The sequence below is a fragment of the Notechis scutatus genome, chromosome 4, assembly GCF_049901735.1.
Source record: "Notechis scutatus isolate UNSWTSFEM ecotype Mainland chromosome 4, rNotScu1.2, whole genome shotgun sequence".
NCBI lineage: Eukaryota > Metazoa > Chordata > Lepidosauria > Squamata > Elapidae > Notechis > Notechis scutatus.
In genome coordinates, this window is record NC_142012.1 from 85,372,807 (window position 1) to 85,392,973 (window position 20,167).

General features: G+C 39.7%; 1 protein-coding gene across 1 annotated transcript; it reads right to left on the reverse strand.

Annotated features, from left to right (window-relative positions):
• Nucleotides 1-6,626: 6,626 nt before the first annotated feature.
• Nucleotides 6,627-19,882, reverse strand: HIF1AN (hypoxia inducible factor 1 subunit alpha inhibitor). The gene is made up of 8 exons (XM_026672779.2): nt 19,664-19,882; nt 19,273-19,523; nt 16,799-16,947; nt 13,945-14,090; nt 11,322-11,428; nt 10,206-10,269; nt 9,308-9,418; nt 6,627-8,009 (listed from the first exon to the last, which is right to left on the reverse strand). The coding sequence occupies exons 1-8, from the start codon at nt 19,847-19,849 to the stop codon at nt 7,965-7,967; spliced, it is 1,059 nt and encodes a 352-aa protein (XP_026528564.1). The 5' UTR covers nt 19,850-19,882; the 3' UTR covers nt 6,627-7,964.
• Nucleotides 19,883-20,167: the final 285 nt, after the last annotated feature.

A 20,167-nucleotide genomic window follows, 5' to 3' on the forward strand; every position in this document is an offset into this window, starting at 1 on the left:
GTTGGGAGGTCTTCCTCATTCTTTGTCTGAACTCTCTTACTCATGGCACTTCTTTCCATCGCTACGAGATGGGTTAGAAGATAACCATCTTTTACTACAAGGCAGATATACAAAGGATTGGTCATAAAAGAAGAACTTCGGCACAAACATGAGTTATGAGGATACCTGATGAACCAATAAATGTTCTTTGTTATGGACATCTTGTTGAGTTATCTCTCTGCATCTGTACAGTGTATAAATCCACCTCTGTACAGGATACAGAAAAGGACTGCTGATAATTGATATAGCATCTTAATTATTGTATTAGCTCATTCTGTGACCCCATTTGTGCTCAGATAAAATGCAGAACTAAGCCCTTTATCCAGATACAGATACAGATTAACAGAGTTGGAAGGCACTTTGTAGATCATTTAGTCCAACCGCCCACCCAAGCAAACCCTACACCATTTTTGATAGATGGTGATACAGTCTCTTCTTGAAAGCTTCGAGTGATAAAGCTCCCACAACTTCTGAAGGCAAGCTGTTCCATTGGTTGATTGTTCTCACTGTCAGAAAAATTTTCCTTATTTCCAGGTTGAATCTTTCCTTGTTCAGTTTCCATCCATTCTTCCTTGTCTGGACTTCAGGTGCTTTAGAAAATAGCTTGACCATTTCCTCCTATGGCAGCCCCTCAAATATTGGAACACTGCTATTATGTCTCCCTGGTCTTTCTCTTCACTAGACTAGCCATGCCCAGTTCCATTATTTATATGTTTTAGCCTCCAGTCTCCTAATCATCCTGGTTGCTCTTCTCTGCACTCTTTCTAGAGTCTCAACATCTTTTTATAGTGTGGTGACCAAAACTGGATGCAGTACTCTAGGTGTGGTCTTACTAAGGCTTTATGAGTGGTATTAGTATCTCTTGATTGTGTCCCTCTATTAATGCAACTTAGGATTGCATTGGCTTGTTTGGGTGCTGCCACACACTGTTGGCTCATATTTAATTGGTTGTCCACTATGACTCCAAGTTCCCTCTCAAAGCTACTGCTAGAAATCTGGTCTTCTGACTTCTAATCTGCATGTGCACGCAAAGACCAGCTGGCCAGTGCACATGCGTGCGCCAAAACACAGAAGAGCAATGGGCGACAGTTGGCATGCCTAGAGAAATGGATCTGTATGCCACTTCCGGCAGGCATGCCATGTTTGCCATCACGGATCTATGGTGTTGGCTATTCCTGCCAGTTTAGTATCATCCACAAATTTGATAAGTTCCCCTGCTATTCACTCATCTAAGTCAGAAATGTATAATGGTTGATGGTATTGTAGACTGCTGAGAGTCTTCAACAGTGATTCAAGAAAAAGAAAAGAACCAAGATAGTCAAAGCATTCTGTCCCGGTTCTATCACTGGGAACAGTTTAGGACAACCAATGTTTTCTATGCCCAGGTCTGAAACTTAACCATTTTTCCTTGGCATGTTTTAACAATGTAGGGTAGTCTCTGGATTAAGAATTACATTAGTTAAGCCCCCCTCATCCAATTCTGCTTGCATAAAATTGTGTCGTTTCCACCCACCCACCTCCGCTCCTGGTTTTGCCTCTTTGGGTTGTTTTATCTGTTATATTGTGTAGCTAATACTCTGGAATCAGCAGCAAAATTCTGATCAAATCCTACCAGGTTTGGAATGTATCTCTCAGCAGGTGCAAAAGTGTGCTGCTCTGGAACATAAAACATAAAGGGGGCTCTTTTCCTAACCAAATTTCTGATTACTGGCCATTCATTCCTAATTGTCAAACTTCTTTCTTTCATCTACTGTCTAATCAGCAGTGACAAAAATCATTACGTAAATGACTTTCCACAATTGTTGGCATCAGTAAAAGCCTTGTAATTTAAAGCTCTGATTTGCAGAAGAAAACTGTGTTTCCCTAAGGCATACAGGCATCTGTTCGTGTTATTTGCAGGAGCAGCCATGGCTGTTCCCCACCCCTTTCACTTCATCCTCTGCTTGCAACAAATATTTGACTTTGTGAGGCAGTAATTAGAGCTCATAGACTTGCTTGGGGAAGGGTAAAATTTCCAAGCTTCCCCATGCTTCCATTTCTCAGACAGATTGTCCAGAAAATTGGAGGAATGACAACATTGTGAAGACACCTACACTTCTCCAAAATGTTCAATGCTATATTGTGAGTTCCATGCAGGGGTGGGATTTAATTTTTTTAACAATCAGTTCTGTGGGCGTGGCTTAGGTGGTGGGCGTGGCTTGGTGGTCATGTGACTGGCTGGGCGTGGCCAACTCAACATCACTCACATCGAGGCACGCATCTCCTCATCTGGCCTCTCATGACTATGGGGATGCTGCAATAGTCGTAAGTGTGAAAAATGGTTATAAGTCACTTTTTTCCGTGCCATTGTAACTTTGAATGGTCACTCCACACAAGCAAAGTACCAACAAAGGAGGGGAAAAAAACTCCAGAGAAGTTCCAGAGACAGGAAGTCTAGTCCTGCCAAGAATGTAATAAGGGTTAATGGAGAGGCAGTTTCTGTAAGCAACGCCAGAACGTTTCCTTCCTGCCTTCCTTACAGGATTAGGCCAGTAATTTCTTCTAACAACCGGTTCTCCTAACTGCTTAGAATGTTAACAACCAGTTCTAGCAAATAGGTGCAAACCGGTAGAATCCCACCCCTGGTTCCATGTGCTCTAGTTGGGTTTCTGATCTTACTCTTACTCAAGGGTTGTCCCTCGTTTATCAGGTCTTTCCCTGATATCTGAGCATTGGATGAATGGCTAATTTTTTGTTAAATAACAATAAATCTAGAATAGGGTAGGATAGGATAGAATCTGAAAGGGACCTTGGAGGTCTTCTAGTCCAGCCCCCTGCTCAAGCAGGATAACTATGCAATCTCAGACAAGTGAATGTTCAGTCTCTCTCCACACTGTCCAGTGATGGAGCACCCACAATTTCTGAAGGCAATCTGTTTCACTGGTTAATTTTCATTATTATGAAGTTTCTCCTTAATTCCCAGTTGTTCTTTGATCAGTTTCCAACCACTATTTCTTGTCCTTGTCTGGTGCTTTGGAGAATAATTTGACTTCCTCTTCTTTGTGGCAGCCTCTCAAATACTGAAATACTGCTATCATGTCATCCCTAATTCTTCTTTTCTTTAGAGTAGCCAAACCCAAAACCTGCAGCTGTTCTTCGTATGGTTTAGTATTCAGGCCTTTGATCATCTTACTTGCTCTTCTCTGAACTTTTTCCAAAGTCTCAACATCTTTTTTGTAGCATGGTGACCAAACATTGGTTTGCAGTATTCCAAATGTGGTCTTACTAGGGTTTGTAAAATGGCATTAATACTTCACATAATCTTGATCATCCACTAGAACTCCAAGGTCCCTTTCACAGTTACTCTTTTTGAGCCAGGTCCACCTAATCCATACTTATACTTTTGGTTTTTCCTCCCTAAATGTAAAGCTTTGCTTTTCTCCACATTAAAATTCATTTTTTCAATCTACTATGAAAACGAAGTAGATAGAACACGCTGATGACTGTATCCCTAGATCTTCTATTCCTGGTGCTATATCTAGGTTACAATAGAATTCATTTCCCCAAACTCTGACCAGGCTGTTGCTTAATATTCTAATGTCCAGTAATCTGTAGTTTTCAACCCAATGGGTTGTTACAGTTTGGAAAAAAATGTACCATCTGTGTAGGAGGAAAATATACAAGATGGGAAATTGTCCAAGGGTTCTAGTGGGTGGACGCTCACGCAAATGGAGTTGTACATACAACTGCATGTCCCTGCCGCTTGCATGGCCCAGTTCCAAATGAACCATGGCCCAGTTCCAGGCCACGACCCAAGGCTTAGTGGCCCCTGTGATAAGGAAATATATGGCCCAAAGAATCACAGGTTCTCTAGTTTTTAGTTAAAACCAAAATAAAAACTGATGGAAAAAAAATCTGTATTTAAAATGTGTTGATAATTCTCAGGTCAACACATATATATCTAAAGACATTATATCTAAACTGCTTGGATATACTTAACTCAATGAGGTGATAGCATCACTCCAAAAAGATTGTATCAAAGGATTACATCTTTTATTAATAATTAAATCTTGCAATATATGCAAATTATTATCTCCCTACATATCATTTTATTGCATTAATTGCTAAAAGCTTCTGAACAGCAGCAGGTATGCAGCTAATAAAGATATATAAAATACTGTAGCATGTTGTTTATTAAATAGAGCAGGAAGAGGATTTCCTTGCTTGTTGGGCAGTCTGTGGCCTGCCAGATGCAGCATGCAACTTCAGCTGGTCATGGGTACTATGACTTTGGAAAGGAAACCATTCCCCTCCCCCCCCCCTTGCAGGCACTATCCTTTCTTTAAAGCAGGAATCCGGCCCCTCCTGAAGATCAGAAAAGTATTAACTATTAAAAGTTGACTATCAAAATTCCTTTCTTGGAAGTGATTGAACAAGTGATTGTTAGGCTATTTCAAATACTCTTGGATGAAATTATCTTCTACATTCATTTCCAGCTGGCTTTTATATTAAGATAAAATTTGGAGTTCCAATGAGATGGGGAAATGTAATCCTGTATATTAGTAGAACAGAATCACAGGGCTGTTGAGTTCTTTGCATTCATTATTCGGGAAAGGCTGTAGAAGCTGAGTTTGGCTGGAGCTACTTCATGGGAGTCCTTTTTGGGGTGGTAAATGTCAGATAGTGATAGTTTTATTCCCCAAGTCTGTGTGGCCCATTTGGAAATCAAAACATTGTTGGGAATATCACTAACTTTCTGCCACGCAAGGGTTCAAGTTCTTTTTAATGTTTTAATTTGCTTAAGATATGATTGAAGAACTATTGGGAGACTACAGACTAAAATTTATGAACAAAGAACAAGGAATCAGAAACGCTTAGCCGTGAAGAAGAGATAAGTAAAGTACCATAAGTATATAGCACACTTTGATACCCTGAAAGGATGTCATAAAAATGGCCAAATCTGCCCTCCCACCATGCAGGTCCCAGAATAATGGGTTTCATCACAGAAAGGCAAATTCTGAATGTTGGAAAAACTTGTTAGCTTTGATGGCCTCATCAACACCTCAGACGCCTCACTGTTGATCCCATTCCTAGCATCACTTTTCTTGCTGTACTTACAAAATATTCTCCTTTTCTCTATATTCTTTTTAGGAGTTTCTCAACCTCTGCTGCTTGAAGATGTGTGGAATTCAACTCCCAGAATTCCCCAGTCAGCATCCTAATTAAATTGATTTCCTTATATGAATTGCTTCCCATGTTTTTTGTTGTTATATAAATGTGTTCTGTCATTGATCGGTGCCAATTTTCCCCATCACCTATAATAAATTCAATCTGTCCACTGGAATGATTCTATTTCTCATTTTTTAGCATATACTGAGATTCACTATTGTCAGAATTTAAAGCTTCCCATACATACATGTAATGAATACATTAATGCAATCTTAGATATGATTCAAGATGTAAAAAGCAACAAAGTGGGTAATTTTCTGAGATGGAGAGCCTATATAACTTATGGATTGGTTTCTAGCACAATTTAAAAGCCTGATGCAATAATGGAGATGATCTTTTCACATCACAAGGCAGTAAGGAAAGTTAGCTTCGCATACTGATTTTGAAAAAGACTACCCTGTATTTCAGCTGAATATTATCAATTCTTGTCACATCTTATATGAAAAAAAGTCACATTCCTACATATTAACCCTTTAGAAGTACGTATTAAAATATCAAAATTCTATTATTAAGTGTTCTTAGGAAATCTGTTAATTGCATCTTAATATTTGTTTTGCAAAGGTATATGCAGGATTCGTGTTATGAAAGAAAAAAAGATATTGTAGTTGGAAATTCTTCTGTGGAGCAGGACACGTTGTGGGGATCTGCCCCTCACCCCTCCCAAACAAAAATGAACAGATAGCTGGGGACACAATGGGTGTGTAAAGAAAGCATCAATCCAAATGTATTGGCAGGGGACAAGCTCTTATAGGTGTCCAGAGGAGATACTACTTCATCTGCAAGACAATTTCATGATTGATTGATTAATCTAATTATATACAGTACACTAAAGGGGAAAATGTCACCAGTAGCAATTATTACCTTTTAACCTTCATATAAATCACAAGATCATGAGAACTGAATGTTCAAAACTAATTTCAAATTATTGCCCTTCCCATAAGATGAGGAATACATATCATATAGAATGAAGGGGAACAGGTATTTGTGTAATTCAACAGCAGCTGTATTTTAGGAACTACATTTCAGAAGGTATTATGTATTTCCCACATTTTTTCACACTAGACACAATTTTTCCCAACAGCAGGCATCAAAACACAAGATTAAAAAAACAAAAGTTAACAGTACCTAAAACTGTCTTTTATCAGTGCATTGTAAATTAAGCTTTTGCACTATTAAAGTGCAATGTATTCTTTTCCCAAACCAACTATTTAGACATTTTCAAATTTACACCTTTGGCAAAAAGAAAAACATATTGGAAGGGTGGATTTCCATTCGTCTTCTTTCTAATGACAAGCTGGGCTTTTCTACATAAATACACAATATTCCACAGGTCCATTCTGGGGTGCCATTTCACATCAAGGACTAAACACAGGAATTGCTTTGTTTCAGCCAAAGGCAGAATGATTTTATTGATATTACTATTCATCAAGTCCAATGTTGCCCTCTGAAAGCCACCTTCTTCCTGTGATAGCATCAGGAATGCTGGTCTTCTGCTGCCTCCTTGTGGCTTGAAACTATATCAAAGGCTTTACTTGTAACAAAGCTGCATGGCATTTTCAGGTTCAACCTTCCCCGAAAAAAGCCAAGAATCCTGGCTTCAGACACTTGTTCAGCTCTGTATAGAATTCACAGTAAACAGGAATGCAGAGGATCCCAGAAACTCTGGTTATGTATATGTTGTCCCAATATCTAACTTTCATCTATCTTGCTGGAAAATATCAATGATCTTCAAAAAAAATCAATGACCCAGGATGGGTCTTCTAAACTCTCATAGAAAAGTGACTTTGTGAAGAAACTTTTCCTTCGTTATCTAGAAGTTAAACTCTAAAATCTGCATTCCTTGGTTAATGAAATACAATTACAAAGCCCATATTCCTATCTCTTTCCAGACATATGAAAGAGCAAAATGGAAATTTAAAAAAAAAGCTTTGCTGCTCTCTTCTCTTTACCAACTGATCTGGCACTTAATTTGGCCTAGAGAAGGCAGAGTGCAATGAGGAAGTATAACCATGCATGGCTAAGTGAAAAATATGACACACAGGTTTTATTGACTAAGGGCACTCGCTATGGCTTGTCCCATTCTATTAACATCCTGAGTGGAAAAGTCAATTTCTATACATAGGCAATTTGGCCTAGTTTTATAGAATTAGAAATCAATGTATTGTTTATGACAAAATGACACAATGGGTTTAAAAGCTCTTAAAGTCTCCATCTCTTGTGTCCTTAATATTTCTGTATCCCTCAACGAGCTTTAGTTTAAGAAGTTGCAATATCAAAGAGAAGGTAGCCTTTAAGAAAATATGCTAATTATAGATATGAGTTGATTTACAGTTGAAAGTTATCCGTGTTGATTCCTAACACTGAAATATAGAAGGAAAATCAAAATTGTTCCTGGGGTAATTCTTATGTAGGTGATCACAAAGGTGCTATCACAAATAAATATCATCAAGTACTGGGTGCCAATTGTTGTATCTAGGCAGATGGAGAACATAAGAGTTACTGGTGATGGTTTCAGGATGAATTATTCTATAAGGTTTGGTGAAGTTGAAGGAGGGACAAATGGAACATTTCAGAGTTCTAGTCATTCCCCTAGGTGGGCAGAGTGGATCAGAGCTGGATCAAGAATCCATCTGTTTTTAAGTGCTGTGTGCAATATTAGCGCTTAATATCTTCCCCCTTTAGGTGAAATGGCTCCAATATCCTGCAGAAGTCCAAGATTAGTCATACCGCCCTTTGATCATCATATTCAACAGGGGGCCCACCTGCTCAAAGGAAAAACAACAAAACACATTGCTTTATTAGCTACAGCTTTATCAACAGACTAGAAATCATATTGAACTGCAAAACTATACATTATACACCAGAAAATAAATGTTAAGTATTTAATGTCAGCATCATAAACAAATTATTTTAAGCACTCACTCATGAGAATGTCTGTCAATTCTCTCAAGTAACAGTGATCTTTTCAAAAAGTATTCCTCAATGATAACATTTAGTGAATACCTAGAACCATAAACACACACACACACACACACACACTTTATAAAACTGGTCAACAAATTGTCCTCACTGGCTGCAATCTGGACCAGCAACCTCATTGCTAAGGCTATGGTAAAGTAAAAACATCACCATCAACTGACATCAGTTTCAGATGTAGTTAAGAATGTACCACCATAGTCATTAAGCGTGACATAACCATGACTTCCCAGTTCCTGATAGCTTCCCCACTGACTTTGCTTCTTGGAACCCAGCTATGAAGGTCTCCAAACGGCAATCATGTGATTGAGGGATGCTGTAATCATTATAAAGATATGCTGGTTGCCACATGCCTAAACTGTGATTCTGTGATCTCAGAGACACTGTGACAGCTGCAAGTTCAAGGACCAGTCCTTTTTCCAGAGCTATTGAAACAGTTGCTCAATAAGTTCCTACATTCTATATTCCAAGCAGTGCAGAAAGATATGCTAATGTAAATATCAGAAGTCATAATTTATTTAATGTTTGAACAATCACTTTACAAGTGAGGAAAATTTTTATCATAAAAATTAAGGTGGCAGTTAATTTCATTTTAGCCACTCTCCTAATTAGCCTAAAAGTTGTAGCTATTCCAAAACACAATTTAGATGTTGAATGAGGCATCTGCTTCAATTTATGCTTGTTTAAGCCAAGTCAAAACTTTTGTTCTTGACACAGAAAATGCTGAACTTATAATGCCTAGTCTAGTAAACACAAAAATCCCTCTTAAAGACTTGAGTAATACTATGATCTTCAGAACTGCTGCTAACACTTTGAATGCTCTATCCCAGTGTCAATTTTGGCAATAAGTATGGACTTCCAAACTCCCAGAATTCTCCTAGCATGCTAGTATTTGAAATCTACCCATCTTAAAAGTTGCTAAGATTGAAAAATACTGCTCTATCCTACCCCATCGCCACCGATTTTAAGGTGTTAAATATGTAACATCTTCCATTTGTTATGCTATTATTTTATTTTATGAGACCAAAAGCTGAACAAGCTCAGCCATGTGGTTACTATAGCCAGTCTGAGATCCATACTTTACCTCTTGTGGATTTCCAAGTGCCTCCCCCAACATTTTCTCTATGTTCCTCATTACAGCTACTTTCTGATGAGCCTTTAGGGGGTATTCAATCCTTTTAGGAGTTGGAGCACCCTGTGTGGAGAAAAATACCTTCCTTAAAAAAGGGTTCATCAAGTTGAAACATTTACAAAAATGAAATTGAAAACAGATTCCAATGGAGACATTGATTATCTGGACATTATTATTTATACCCCTCGTTCTGGGGTACCAGTAAGATAAAAAGGAAACTGAAAAGACCAACAGATTTACAATGATTCAGTGCTTTAAAAAACCTTACATACACCTAGCACTAAAAAAGCAAGAAGCTAATAAAAGTCAGAGATGAGAAAAAGTGAGTTGGTATTTTCTTATCTATTAAATAGCACGTATCATATGAAAAGATGTTTAGGCAAGTGACTGGTCAAAAATACTATTTCTAATACTACCACCCATTTTTAAAAAAACAAAAGCTTATTTCTTTAAAGGAAGTCAGTTTGGTGAAGTAGTATCAGGCGAGAAACAAGCCGGTTCTGAATCTTGCCAAGGAAACTGCAGGGACTATTCTAGGCAGTCACCAGGAGACTACGCTGACTTGAAGGCACTATAGATACGCTTCTCTCTAGAAGAGCTAGGATGAAGAGTTCACTATTTCAACTTAAGTATTACAAGGTTATCTCTTAAGAAATCAAGCTAAGAATTCAAGTCCATTTTAGCAGCTGACGCAATTTTGATCATTTAAATAAACGTAGAAAAATGATATATATATATATATATATATATTATGATGCAATAATCAGTATCATACTGCAATTATAATTTTGCAATTAAAACACAAGTCTATTTATAAAACTTTATACTATATTAAATTTAGACATACTACCTTGTACCAAAAATTTACAGTGATGGTAATTCCTCCATTCAGCAATGACTCAATGTGATGCCACCTATATCAAGCCACAGAAGATAATTCTTTTAATATTCCTAATTTAAAACGGTTAGATTTTAACATTTCTAATACTAGTTTGACAAAAATACTAAACATGTTTTATAATAATTAAATTGTAATTTAGTTCTTTTATTCCTCTTCATTTGGGGGGAAATTATAATTTATTATACTTTTTTGTTCTTAGTTATCTAATGAATAAACAACCATTTGTACATGTATATGCATTAGAAAATATTCAGATAGTCCTCCTTCTTAGTGATCATTCAACGGCCATTCAAAGTTACAATGGCTTTGAAAAAAGTGACTTGCAACCCACCCTAAAAAATATGATCACTCTCAGTCACATGATTGCAATTTGAGCGCTCAGCAACCAGCTTGCTTTTGCAGTGAAGGTAGCACCTTGCAATCATGATTTGCAACCTTCGCAGCCAGCTTCCAAAATGCAAAGTCAATAGCAGAAGTTGAACTTGCTTAACAACCATGATGATTCACTTAACAACCATGGTAAAAAATGTTCATAAAATCAGATCAAATCAAATGATTACTTGCCGGTTGCAAAGTGGCTGAATCTCAATCAAATGACTATGGGAATGTTGCAACATGCAACAGTCACATGTGCAAGGATCAGCTGTAACATTACTTTTTCAGTGCCATTATCACTTCAAATGGTTACTAAACAGGGCAGGTATTAAACAAAGACCACCTGTATCTGTAAATGCAACTTTGATAATGGTCTGGATAATTGCTTCATTCAGTTGCTTCCCCAAAACTGTCATAGTAGATGTTTATAAGAACATATAAGGATGTGTCTCAAATGTAAATCTTATAGTAGAAAAAGGGACCAATATTTCTGCATATGAACAAGTATCAAGGATTATTGCTATTCCTGCAGGAGGCACTTTACAAACAGAAAAATATATATCTATCCTAGTCAGAATAAAAGGCACAAGATTCAGAGCCTCTGACCAAAAACCCCTTTGTTCCCTAAAATGATTCTGCTGCAGAATCATACTAGCTCATTCTGTCCCATTCTCATCCTAAATGTATTACCAATACATGGGAATATAAAGCACATCGCCTGGGCCAACTACTGTTTCATAGCCAACTATGTTCTGGAAATTAGGAAACTTCTCGTAATCAGGATTGTCGAAGTCAACCTAGCAGGAGAGAAGAAGGCATCACTGAAGTCACTGGAGATAATATAATGATTTTCCCTCTGCTTCCCACCCCAGCTACTTCAGAGAAAATGAACTTCTTTACTAACTTTAACAAAAAGAGAACTAGAGATAAAAATCACCACCTTCAAGACAATGTACTCTACTTCCCACTAGTTACTGGTTTTGTTGATTGTGAATAACTGTACTTAGCATTTGTATTTATTATTTTAAGATGTAATCAACCAAAGAAAAGCACAGAACACATAAACTACCAGGTATTTATATGGCACTGATTGGGAGGATTCTGCTATACCAATAAAAATCAAGATTAAATCTGGTCTTATTGTCTAATAACCAAGTAAATCATTCTTGAGATGTCTGAGATAAACTGCAAACATTCAGCTCAAGACAATAGCCCAGAAGGATTATAAATCAGCACTGCTGACAGCTAATATAACTTTATATAATATTATATAAATTTTATAAGTATTATATTATATAAATATAATATTTATATGTTTATATTATATAAATATATTTATATTATATAAATATTATAAGTTATATAATATAACTGTAAATTTTCTGGAGCTTTTTAAACTCAGCAAATTGGGGAACCAATTTAGAAAGACCAACAGAGGGATATAATGAGCTGCAGAGCTAACTGGAGATTAACAATGATCTCACCAGCAGATTGTTGAAATGGAAGAGATGGTCTATTTAGCTGCCCTCAAATATCCTCTCCTTTATTGCAGAGTACCCTGATTACTGAGGAACCAGGATGCTGAAACAAGCATGAGAATATCAAAGCACAGCATCCACATCCATTACATACTTTCTGAATGGTTGGTGGAATCCTTAAATGCAAACCTGGTGTTTGAATCTCACTTGGCACTTCAAAGAGAAGGCTGAGATGGAAACATTGGTGCATGATTGGCATCTCCCCTAATTTTATTAATTCATCTCTATGTGCAATTTCAAGTGACCAAAACTATGGATAAATTGCATGGAAGCTGCAGCTACTTCTCTCAGTGCTTTACTATTGACTAACTTTGACTTCAATGAATACCAGCAGGTGACTACTGGGTGAATCTAAAGATGGCCAACTCTTCTACAACAGGAATTAGTATCATTAATATCCTGTTGGAGACAGAGTTCTTGAAGAAGGTGGAGACAATGTATCTCCAAATATTTTTGGATGAAGCAAATTGTTGGGAACTAGACCAAATCCCATCAGCCAAAAACATCATAGCTAACAGTTAAGGATGATGAAATGTATAATTCAAGACATGATGTGGACTCATGATCTAGATCCACTCCAGCTTTAATTTGTATTCCAGGCAGGGGCTTGGGGTCTGATTCTAACCAAGGGTCTTCAAATTTGTCAAATTTAAGACTTGTGGACTTCAACTCCCAGAATTCCTGAGCTAACATGACTGGAGAAGGAATTCTGGGAGTTGGAAGTCCACAAGTCTTAAAGCTGTCAAGTTTGAAGACCCCTTGGTCTAAACTGTACCTTTTAAGCAAGGTGCTAAATGTCTTCATGTAGCAATGACCAGTCATCTTCTTCCAGAGTCAATTCATTTACTTCTGAGCATTAAAAGTGTACAGTTAAGACTAAGTCACATGGGAAACTGTTGTTTGTTGTTATTGTAGTCTCTTCAGCTGCTGGGAAGGAAACTGGGGCATTGTCAATTCCTAATCCTCCAACTTTACAAAGAACTTTACAAAGTAATATGTTAGAAGGTCCAATATGAAACACCTATAGACAGAATGAAGAAGATTTATCCAGCCTCACTCTTTCTATAGTACCCTCTGTGAGTCTGGAGGAGTCTACAGACAGTTGAAACAGAAATGCAAAACCTAAAAATAATTCTTTTTGAAGTTATCTACAGAGCTGTCTCACAAGATAATTACATAAGTGCTAATCTCTAGTGAACATTTTAGATTACCCTTTTATTTTATCACCAAACAGCCCTGCAGTTGTATGAGGCTAACACTTCCCAGCCTACCTCGATAAAGATTTGGTTGACTGCTTTAGTTGTCTGGATAAGGATATTCTTATGATACATTAACTCTCTTTTTTTGAAAAGGTTTTTTATTTTTATAACAAAAACAAATAAAACCATCTCTCTGTTCAACAGTGTGTCGGTTAGGTACATATATCTTGTGCACATAGTAACATTATCGTACATATCTTGTTTATATTTATAGCCATTCTAATCAGTATTTTATATCACTTTTGTCAATTGTTGTATTGTCATTAACACTGTTACTGTCTTTCAAAAATATATTTCATATTCTTTCTCTTGATACATTAACTTTCTATGATTGCGTTAAGTGCATTGTATGATCATTTGAATAACTTTAAAACAGACATCGTGGTTCAGACTCCTCCTCAGGCAGATGGTTAGAGGAAAACAAAGGTATATAGAAATTCTATAATAAACCAGCATTAAAAGTTATGCTTTGTAGTCTTAAGACAAAAAATGCTATTTGGCTAGTTGTCATCTCACCTGGCTTTGACGGTCACATGGATGGTGCACAGGATAAGGATAAAGGCATTCAAACTGGTCTGGTGAAAATAGAATACATCGTTTGTATCCTTTAATCTGAGCAAAGAAATTCTGCTGTTCATCATAGTGAGCTGGTGTCACATTTCCTGCATAAAGAAAGACCAAGACAAATTTCTGAAATTATTTTACAAAATGTGAACTTTAATTTCCAATAGGTCTGTACCATAAATTATTGGGAATGGGTGCACAAACTTCGTCCCACAATTGCAAATGCTACCAAAATGGTGCCACTTCCAGGATGGTGCCACACAGCCTCCACTGTGTAGGAAGACTGTACGATGGAGCTGCTGCTTCCCAAAGATCTACTGAAAAGGTAAGTGTCATGGGGAGGCAAAGATCCAGTGGAATAGAAAGCTGCCCCAAAACCTACAGGGACCCAGTAGGATAGGATGGGGAGACTACAATGGCCACAACTTCAAGCAAGGGTCATAAATCCCTTTGTTCAGAACCATAATTTTGAATGGCTGCTGAATGAATGGCCATGAGTCAAGGATTAATTAAATCCAAGCAACCTGGGATCATATCTTTAAGGTGAGCTGTCTCCTCTTAGGGAAGGAGGAGATTGAGGTCCACCTGAAAGGGCGCACTGAGGAATTTGCAGATCAAAGACAAAATCGCTCGATTTTGTTCCCAGTTAGATGCCGGCATGGTTGCTGATCCAGTGGAAGCTTCTGAGGCAGGTTCTTGCCCTGTTATCTGGGAACGGTTTGACCCTGTTGCTCCTGAGGAAGTGGACAGGATCCTAGGGAGTATGTGCATGAGCACCTGTATTTTAGATCCATGTCCCTCCTAGCTTGTGAAAGCTTCCCAGGAGGTGACAGGCGGGTGGACTCTGGAGGTGATTAATGCTTCTCTACAGGAGAGGAAGGTGCTCCAGCACTTTAAGGAGGCTGTGGTCCGCCCTCTTCTTAAGAAGCCATCGCTGGACTCCACCCGGTTGGATAATTTCCAACCTATCTCCAATCTTCCCTTTTTGGGGAAGGCTGTAGAGAAGGTGGTCGCGCAGCAGCTCCAGAGGTTTCTGGATAAAACGGATTATCTCGACCCCTACGAGTCAGGATTCAGGCCTGGATTTGGGACAGAAACAGCATTGGTTGCACTTTTGGATAATCTCTGGCGGGAGTGGGATGGGGGTAGTGCATCCTTCCTTGCTCTACTTGACCTCTCAGCGGCTTTTGATACCATTGACCATGGGATTCTCCTGGGACAGCTTCAGGGGATGGGAGTGGGAGGCCTTGTGCTGTCTTGGTTCACTTCCTTCCTCTGCAGCCACTCTCAGTCAGGGTTGATAGAAGGGGAGAGATCCAACCCTTGCATACTGCTTTACGGGGTTCCACAGGGCTCAGTACTCTCTCCGCTCCTGTTCAACATGGATATGAAACTGCTGGGTGAGATCATCCATCACCATGGACTGAGGTATCACCAATATGCTGATGATATTCAACTGTATGTCTCGGTCCGTGGTGAGTTAAGTGTTGCTGTGTCCTCCCTCTCGCAATGCCTGGAGGTTGTTAGGTGCTGGATGGGGAGCAACCGGTTGAAACTAAACCGTTTGCAAGACCGAGTAGCTCTGGGTCTGGGGTTCGTTGGTTCAGGGAGAATTACCACCTTTAGTCTTGAATGGGGTGGCACTACCCCAAACAGACCCTGTGCGTAATCTGGGGATTCTCCTGGACTCACGACTCCTGTTCGAAGAGCAGGTGGTGGTTGTGGCCAGGAGGGCCTTTGCGCAACTGCAGGTTGTGCACCAGTTACGCCTTTTCCTGGATCAGCGGTCCCTACCAACAGTCACTCATGCCCTGGTCACTTCCCGTCTTGATTATTGCAACGCGCTCTACATGGGGCTGCCCTTGAAGAGCATCTGGAAGCTTCAGTTTGTGCAAAATGCAGCGGCCCGCATGGTTTTGTGCAGACCCGGGTGTGCACATGTATCATCTCTCCTGCAGGAGCTGCATTGGCTGCCAATTTGCTTCCAGGTGCAATTCAAGGTGCTGGTTGTCACCTTTAAAGCCCTTCATGGCTTGGGTCTGGGTTATCTGAGGAAATATCTCTTGCCAGTGACAACTACCTGACCCATTAGAGCGAGGAGGCAGGGAATGCTACGGGTCCCATCACTGAGGGAGATACACCTGGTGGGACCTAGAAGAAGGGCCTTCTCTGTGGTGGCTCCATCTCTCTGGAACATCATTCCCCCAGAGATTAGAATGGCCCTCTCGTTAATACTATTCCGAAAGGCACTGAAGACTTGATTTTGCCAACAGGCCTAGGGAACCCAGAGAGGGATGGAACCGATCAGATGGCTAGTGTGACCTGCTGTCATTGGGGTGGGAGGGTGGGAGTTGGTTTTTGGTTTTTTTCCAAATTTTGTTCTATTGTATTTTACTAATTTATTTGATTCTTTTTGTGGGTTCTTATTGTTTTTATTTTTATTTTTTGTTTTAAATATGATTTTACATTGTATAAGCCGCCTTGAGTCGCTGTGGGTGAATAGGCGGCAATATAAATCAAATAAATAAATAAATATCTGATTATCACCACATAATTTTTAGTAAAATTTGGCTCTTGTTTGTTAGCTTCCAGGTTAACTGCAGCAACCAAATCTCTGGACTCTTCCTCTTAGTCTAACTGAAACATGTTGAGGATATTGTATTAGGTAAGATTATAACTGAGAAGAAAGCACTCCACCCAAATTCAGTTACCTAACACTGACATATTGTCCATAGGAATTCCTCAACAGGTAGCACTAAATGACTATTAAAACCAAATGACTTGTCCAAAGAGGCAAGTTGGTTACCTTCCATGCCAATCAGAAGTAAGTTGGATGTCAGCTGACCCCAGCCTCGCTTCGACTGCTGTCTGTTAATCCAGTTCCAATTAAAGCCCAGGAAATCTACCACAATTTTCCTTCCAACTGTGTCATTTAAGGTCTGCTGAAGATATAACCTGTATATACCAAAAATAATAAAAAAAGAAATGCAAATATGTGTGCAAAGCTATATCCAATTAGCTCTTGCATTGTCTGTCAATCAACTGTATAGTTCTTATAGAAACGGTAACAAAACCTAGCTTACAGAGCTGGAAAAAGAATTGTTATGAGCGTTAAATTACCAAAAATGACTAATGGTCCATGAAAAAAGAATAAAATCTTATGTTCCTAGGGTCCTGTATAAATTACGATGATCAGAAGTGTGGGTAATTCAACATAGTAATTCTTTTGGACTTCTGAACTTTCAATATCACTAACCTATACTGGGCAAAGCAGTGTCAAGAGATAAGATATACTTGCTAAGCCCACCTCACAACTGAAAAAAAATTGTTCTGATTTTTTTTTTAAAAAAAACTAAATAATGTTTACCTTCAGCAGCAGGAAAGCAACAGAGTTCTGGGCCTACACAGCAGTGTCACTGCCTCCTCCTCTGCCACCACATGAGTGCAGAATATTCCTCAGAAAGGAAAGAGAGAGGACAGGAAGGAACAGCATACAGCCAGAGGTCTGCTGCCTTCCAATCTGTCAAAACTGAAACATAAGAAAGGAAACAAGTTTGCTTTAACTGCTGGGTAATTTTGCTGGATTTGGAATGGCAGTGCAGAAACACCTGACAGATAAAAAGGCAATAGAAAATGTATCTGCACCTAGAATAACAAGGATCAAAACATGGCGAAAAGCAACTACCACAATAGTAAACAACAGTGGGAAAGCAGAGTGTGACTAAAAAGATGCATTTATGTAAGTATACATTTTACTGTGCTCATACAACAGAATTAGGTTAAAGATGCAACAGGTGCATTGGAAAGGGTTTGTGTGTGCATGGATGATGACTTAGCATGTTGGGTGAACTTACATGGCCTACACATCAGATTGTTTGTTGTGTAAACACATCAGTCCTTTTTTGGAAAAACATTCACGAGAGGCTAAAACAATTTAGGGACCACATTACAGTTACTAATATCTGTTATTAAATATAAGAAAATAACATCCTACTACAAAACTACTCCAATTGCATCCAATGCATGTGGAGTATTTCTTTTATGATAGGCAGATTACAATGCAAAAAGTGGCAAAATAGCCATGCATCACAACGTAGAGATATAAAGCAAAAATATGATATATACTGAGTCTGATGCTATGGATTATACATTTTTTTCGGTTAAACAAGCTCTTTCTTCAATGAAATAAGCTATGCATAAATAGCACAAAATATTCCTTTAAACTGTATATGAATTGCCTTCAATGAAACAAATGTTCTTTATGAACAGATTCAAGGTTCATTTTGTGAAGGACTTCCTCAAAAATTAAATTTAATATTTCAAATTGTTCCCTTCTCCAATATTTCTGTTGTGCCTGAAAAATACTACTATGTTTACTCCCTTATCTCATTAGATCTATATAACAGCCTGTTATTTCAAATTCCAAGCTACACCCATTTTCTTTATAGGAGATTTGGAAATTGTTGCTTGCTTAACTCCCCAATCAATCAAGCCCAGTACCCCTTCCTCAGTTTCCAAAAAATCTGAAAAACTGCTGGTGACCTTCTACCACTGCACGATAAAGAGTATCTTAACTTACTGCGCCTCTGTATGGTTTGCCAATTGCACAGTGGCAGATAGGACAGCACTCCAGAAGGTTAACGTCATTGCCCAGAGGATCATGGGTTGCCCTCTCCCCTCTTTGGAAGAGCTTTATAGCTCCCACTGCCTTAAGAAAGCTCAAAACATCCTCAAATATCCATCTAATCCTGGGCACCCTTTTTTTGAACTATTGCCATCTGGCAGACGATACAGAATAATAAAAACCAGGACAAATAGGCTGAATAACAGCTTCTATCCCAGGGCAGTAGTTCTGCTGAATTCTACTGTATAGTGCAGTGTTGGTGCGGTATGGGTGTGTGTGTGTGTGTGTGTGTTTTGATTCAATGTGTGGAGGGTGAAGGGTGTGTTTGTGTTTATTTTCATGGTCATGATATGCACTGAAGATGGTGTTTGATTTCATTGTACAAGGTGCAATGACAATAAACTAAACTTAAAACTAAACTAAAACCTAAAACCTACAACCAAAACCAAAACCCAAACCAAACAGGTTCTAAACCCATAACACTGAGCTTAAGGTCCTTCTGCATTAGAACAGACCCCTTTCCACCCTGGAGGTCTGGTTAAGATTATCCAAAGGAGCTACTGCACCACGCAGCAACCCAGCAGATCATTTATAGCCAGAAGCAAATCCCACCTTAGCCCTCTGACTATCAAGCGACCATCAGGTGTTGTTATTACCTTTCTCCGCCTCCCTGCTGCTCGGTTTCCTGGAGTTGTGCCATAAAATCCCTGAACTTCATCTCCTCTCTGCTGGACTTCGGTTTGAAGTTTTTCACGTTTGCCATCTTCTTCTCATCGTAGTACAGAAATTTGTGGGTGCTGGCTCGGTACACCGAGAAGTCCCCACTCCCAATATTCTCCTGAAGGTAATCCAGGTCCCACTTCAAGGCGGGATAAACCAGATTGGTGTCGGTGAGCACCACCGGCTCCTGGAAGCAAACACAGAGCGGAGGTCACGGACGGAAGGAGCCCGCCGAAGCGAAGTGACACCCGTTCCCCATCCCCGGCCCCGCGCGAGGAGAATAGGCGGCTCAAGTTCCCCAATCCCCGAGGCAGCGTCCTCCGTCACCTCGTTCTCTAGCAGTTCCTCGGCGCGTGGGTCTCCGTGGCGCAGCCGGGCGATAGGCCGCGTCGCGAAGCTGTAGTGCCGGAACTGCGCCTCGCTCCACCCGCGCAGCTCCTCCGTCTCCGCCGCCGTTTGCGGAGGGTAGGAAGCCTCCGCAGCTTCGGAGCGAGACTCGGAGGCCTCCTCCATCGCTACCGGATGTAGCGCCGCCTTCGATGCTGCAGCGCACGGAACCCGACGGGACGCGCATCCGGTGCAGACTTGGCGGCCGGGAACTTGTAGCTCTAGGAATCGGGACCCGATGGTGTTCAGCGCCCCCCCTCGCGAGGCATTCCGCGAGCTTCGAGTTGCCTGGCCGTTCCAGTGGTGGTGGCGGGGCAGCCGCTGGAAAAGGACCTGTCCGCGTGGATGTACACTGCCAGGAGCGCTGGCCCTGGGGAGTCAGAATGGGGAATCTGCAGCCCCTGCGCCCAGCCAATCCCGGAATATTAAAAACCTCTTTCTTCG